General features: G+C 47.7%; 1 protein-coding gene across 1 annotated transcript in view; it reads right to left on the reverse strand.

Annotated features, from left to right (window-relative positions):
• LOC310812079 (microtubule-associated protein 2-like) overlaps positions 1–5,000 on the reverse strand; it is a gene marked incomplete at both ends in the record, with an annotated part of 16,877 nt that overhangs the window by 7,440 nt on the left and 4,437 nt on the right. Inside the window, 5 exons of the mRNA XM_083680499.1 lie at positions 255–392; positions 701–895; positions 1,195–1,338; positions 1,426–1,518; positions 1,783–4,341. Of these exons, the coding sequence (XP_083536625.1) occupies positions 255–392; positions 701–895; positions 1,195–1,338; positions 1,426–1,518; positions 1,783–4,341 (3,129 nt within the window). The remainder of the gene's footprint in view (positions 1–254; positions 393–700; positions 896–1,194; positions 1,339–1,425; positions 1,519–1,782; positions 4,342–5,000) is intronic.

The following is a 5,000-nucleotide window of genomic DNA, read 5'->3' on the forward strand; positions in this document are numbered from 1 at the left end:
TATAGGCACATGGTCCTCTCTGGAGCAAAACTACACCTAATCCACCCAAAACATGGAGCTCAAATGAAAAATGTAAAATGTGTCAAATAAAAATAACAAACACATACAAACAAAACAGGAGCAATTCAAAGTGTACACTGTAAAATGGGATAAATGAAAACCAGTCAACAGCGTAGGAGTCATTGACGATGGGTCTGAGTAGCACAGGATGTTTGCCAGCTACATTGCACCTGGTTCCCAGTGAGAGGGGTCACCTGTGGGCCTGCGTCTAGCAGAACCGTGATGCAGGGCAGGTCTAGGCTGTCTGACTGCAGCTTTGACTACGCTCCTCCGCGAGGGGGAGCGGTTCTGGAGGACTGACACCTTACAGTGGTCAGCCCTCTTTATCCCCACTAGCAGAGAGGAGAGACAGAGTTAACAACAGCATGGGTGGAAGGGACACATGACCCCCATCTCCTCTCACAGTGTAAGTAAGAAATACCAACATCATTCAAATACAAACAAATAAACTTGTTTTATGAGTGCCTAAAACCTTTACATGGTGATACCATTGTCAACGCCGTCATTTACAAGCTAAGCGAGTTATCACATGCACTTGAAGATTTACATAGATGATTTACATAGATGATTTACAAACAAAACAATTTAGAAACTCAAACTATTATCTCATTGAACAGAAGGACAATCAGTGATGGGGAACCTTTTTTCTTCTTCATCTCCTCTCTGTGGTGGAGACTGGGCTCTTTGCGGGTGGTTTTGCGCTCAGGAGTAGAGATGCGGCCCCTTCCGCGGTCAGAGGCCTGTTTAGTGGGCCTCTCCACAGGGGGCATCCGTATGGGACTCTGTGTTTTAGGCAGAGCTTCGATCTGCTCTGTCATTATGCTTCTGTCCTCATCTGCAGCACACAGGGAGTGACACAGGACTACATCCCCACAGACCTAGCCCATCTACACACTCTATGTCAGGTTAAGACATGTATTTTCTTTTCAACAACAAACGTTGTATTGTTGTATTTGCTCGTGCCTTGTAAATCTACAAATGTCATACAAATTACAATACAATTACAATACAACAAATATTTGTTGGAGTTGTTCTCAATGTAAAAATACACTTTTAGCAAACAACACTGAATTATGTGAACGTACACTAACAGTAAACATTTCTGGCAGTGTTTGCATGCAAATCTTGGAGTACCTTGAGAGTCCACCCAGCCACTATCTGTGTCTAAGATGGAGTCGTCCATGGTGGTCTCATCATTTGCCATCTCGTTGGTTTGACTCTGGCTCTGGAGAGTGTCTGCCGTCTCCTTCAGACATGAAGCCTCCAACTCAATCTCCTCTCCAATATCAATGGATACATCCCCCTCTTTTTCCTCCTCTTCCTCTTTAACTTCCTCTTCCTCCTTATCCTCTTCTTTCTCTTCACCCTCCTCTTCCTCCTTATCGTTGTCTGCCTCCTTATCCACCTCTTCCTCCTTAGCCAGCTGTTCCTCCTTACCCTCCTCTTCCTCCTCTCCCCCTGGGGTTTGTTGTGGCTGGTCATAGTCAGAGAGGTGAGATCGGTGGCCAGCATCATGCCCTTCATCAGTGGTTTGTGCAGTAGGACATGAATCATCCTCTATGAGGGCCTTAGGCTCCTCGTCAGCCACTTCAGCCCCCTCCACCACCCTTACCTCCTCTGTATCCTCCTTCTTCTCCTCTTTTATGCGGTTTTCCTCCTCTTTCTCCTCAACTTCCTCTAAGACCTCCTGCGGCTCCTCAGCTATTTCTATGTCCTCCTCACCCTCCTCTTCTTCTTCAACCTCTGCCTGGGGAATAATGATGACCGGGGCAGATATATGTGGTAATACAGAGAATGCTGGGACATTTTTATCTGACCTGTGCTCCTCGTAGCCTGTGACATCCTCCTCATCTGCAGTGCTCTGATTGGATGGTGTTGGTGATGGTTTAGCAACAATAGCTATAGGCTCCTCCTTTTGAACGACAGCCTCCTCAGTTACTATTGGTGTGTCTGGGTCACTTTCACACTTTTTATCCTCCTCTTTTACACGCCCTTCTGATAAATCCGGAGGTGTTTTAATGGGTCCCTCTGTCTTTTCCTCTATTCCCTGAACCTCAGCATCCACATCTACAATGACCTTCTGATGCTCCATGTCCGATGTCCGTTCCACTCCCTCCATCTCTGGCTTCGTACAATCCATTTTCTCGGGTCCTGACACCACCTCTGGCTTTACCTCCAGCGTAGGATCAGCGTTGCCTACCTTCACAGTGGCTAACTCTGACAGGGTTGCAGGGGACTCAGTGGTCACATGGGTCGGGGCATCCTTACCTACAGTCTCAGTGGAGAAGGTGAACGACATGTCAGGTGGAATGGGAGAAGCCTCTCTGGAGAGGTCCTGCTCCAGCTCCACCTCAGGAATGGCTTGGCTTTTGATATCCCCAGGCAGACCGCTCTCCAGCAGGAACTCTGTCAGGCGGTCTTTGGATGGAGCCACTGGGATCCTTAGCCGGTCCGGTTTTACACCACTCGGAACAGCTCTCTCAAGCATCAAACTAGACTTTATTGGCCCTACAACTACATCTTTTCTTTCCATTTCTTTCTCTACCTTCTGTTTGGATGACTGAGACGGTTCTGCGCTTTTCATGTCTTCTCTCTCATCAGATTTTTGCATTTCCACTTTTTTGTCTCCCTTTTCTCCAAGGTCTTCCTGCTCCTCATCACTGCCACCCTCAGTGCAGGGGAACAGCTGGTGTGGTGAGTCCATGGGGCTGTGCAAGTCGGCGGGAGATGGCATTGGGCCAAAATACTCACTAAACACACAGTAGCCAAGCTCCTCCTGCTGGCCCTCTCCTCCCTCCACCCTGGGAGTCTGGTTCCCCAGGGCCAGTTTGGCCAGAGAGCTGCCCACCAGAGCAGACATGTCAGCTGGGACGGACCTCCTCCTCATTTGCTCCAACTCCCTTCTCTCCAGGGCTGGTTTTGGCCTGACACCAGCCAGGTCCAGCATCTCAGGCAGCTCAGGGGCATTTGATAGGTCATTTCCAAGGTGGTGCTTCATGGTTAATGGTGACTCTGGGCCTGAGTTCTTGGAGGTGTCATCCTCAGGTTGTGCTGTAATGGTTGGGAGAGCTATCTCTGGAGTCAAAGGAAGAAATGGTGACTGACTCTCCACTGGTGTGGTGCTTATTGAAGGGTAGGTGGAGGATTCATCAATGTTTCCACTAGTTAAGGGTACAGAATCTGTATCTGGAAGAGATGAGAGCTTTGACTTGCCTTCCTTCCCTGCCTGGCCCATAGACCCAATGGTAATGTTCAGAGAGAGACTTCTCTGCTCCAATGACATTTTGCCAGGTAACGACCTACATGTGTCCTTCCTAGGGAGATCCTTGAGCTGGTCCATGGCACTGTCACTTGCCACCTTCATATTGTGTGCTGTCTGTTCTGATGCAAGGCTTATTTCACTGTTTGAATCAGCTTCCAATTCCTCCTCTGAGGGCTTCTTATCTTTGACAGCGCTGAGTTCATAGTACCCTTCTGGCCCTTCAGAATCGCTTTGTTTAGACGTCTCAAAATAGGCTGTCATTCCTGACTCATCCTTTGAATAGGTTCCAATTTCATCTTTTGAACTAACGTCCAATACATCCTTTGAAGTCTGTGTGTCTGTTAGACCACCAGAACCAGCTATGGGTGTTTCATGCCTCAGTTCCTTTCCTTCAGTTGTCTTTTTTTTAGGTGTTGAGTCTTTCTTCTCCTCAGTCTCTGATGACACAGCTCCAACTGTTGATTCTCTCTCTCCTGCACACACTCCAGCCCCCCTGCCCCTGTCTTCACTGTCCTTACTCATCCCTCTATCCATTTTCTCTGATTTGATCACCTTTTCCTCAGTATCACTCTCAGGGTTTTCTGACTGGCTGGGTGTAACATCCCTTTCCATCTCCTCCTCTATGTCATATTTGTGACCCTGAAATACAGCTGTGAGAGGACGTGAGTCAAGCTCTTCAACTGAGGGTTGTTTCTCCGCTGTGGTTCTGGGCTCCAGTGTGTATTTCATCTCAGGAGCCACGCTAGGGGCTTTTCCTGCCTCTCGCCCCTTCTCTTGTTCCACTGGCTGCTGAGCTGGCTTCTCCGGCTGTGTGGGGGCAGGCTCTGCGAGGCCTCTCTTATTTGGAGAAGCAGAGGACTCCATTTGGGCTTGCTCTGCTCCTTCAGGTGTCTCTCTCTCTGTGGTGGGGGGCACGGGGCTCTGCTTTGAGGGTGCCCCCTCTGGGTGTTCCTCTGCCATGGCATGTTCACCGGGTAGGAGCTGCTCATCCGCTGGTTTCTCTGGGTCCAGTGGCAGGGCTGTAAGGAAATCTGCAGTGGTCTGTTCTGAATGACATTAGCTTAGCTTAGCTTCTCTTGCAGTGTCCACCAGCTATAACCAGCACATAAATACACAGCCCTCTGCACACGGACATCTCTCCATTAAGCACAATGCACAGCACATGGCATAGTCTCTTTAGCACCAGGAGCCAGCGGTATGACAGCAGTGCAGGTCCATGGTAGTCAGGACAACAGCAGAGCGTGCAGGACCGTAATGAGGGGGAATGAGGAGCATGATGGTTGATGAATGAAACTGAATATCAAAATCTATTTTGACATTCTTGTTGTGTTAAACCTTAACCTTGAATAAGTAATAACTCAAACCGCTCAAATTCATACAATGCAATTACCAAATGACTAGTTATTAGAGTAAATACAGCTTTACTACACAGGTAGAGCTAAAGAGGTGTTTGTTACAGAGATCACAGTGCACTGAGAATATTGTTCATTGTCAAAAAAATGTTAAAAATGGTGGTGAATACAACTTATGTCAGGAGTGTAGTACAGCTTGATACATTAATAGTAAAACAGAGACATACCTACATTACTGTTTGCTTATACTGACTTCAGATGAAATGTCAGCAACATACTGATACTGAAAGCAAATTATACAGAGGAGACTAAAACACATTGTACCA

This window comes from Argentina silus, assembly GCF_951799395.1.
Source record: "Argentina silus genome assembly, chromosome: 11".
NCBI lineage: Eukaryota > Metazoa > Chordata > Actinopteri > Argentiniformes > Argentinidae > Argentina > Argentina silus.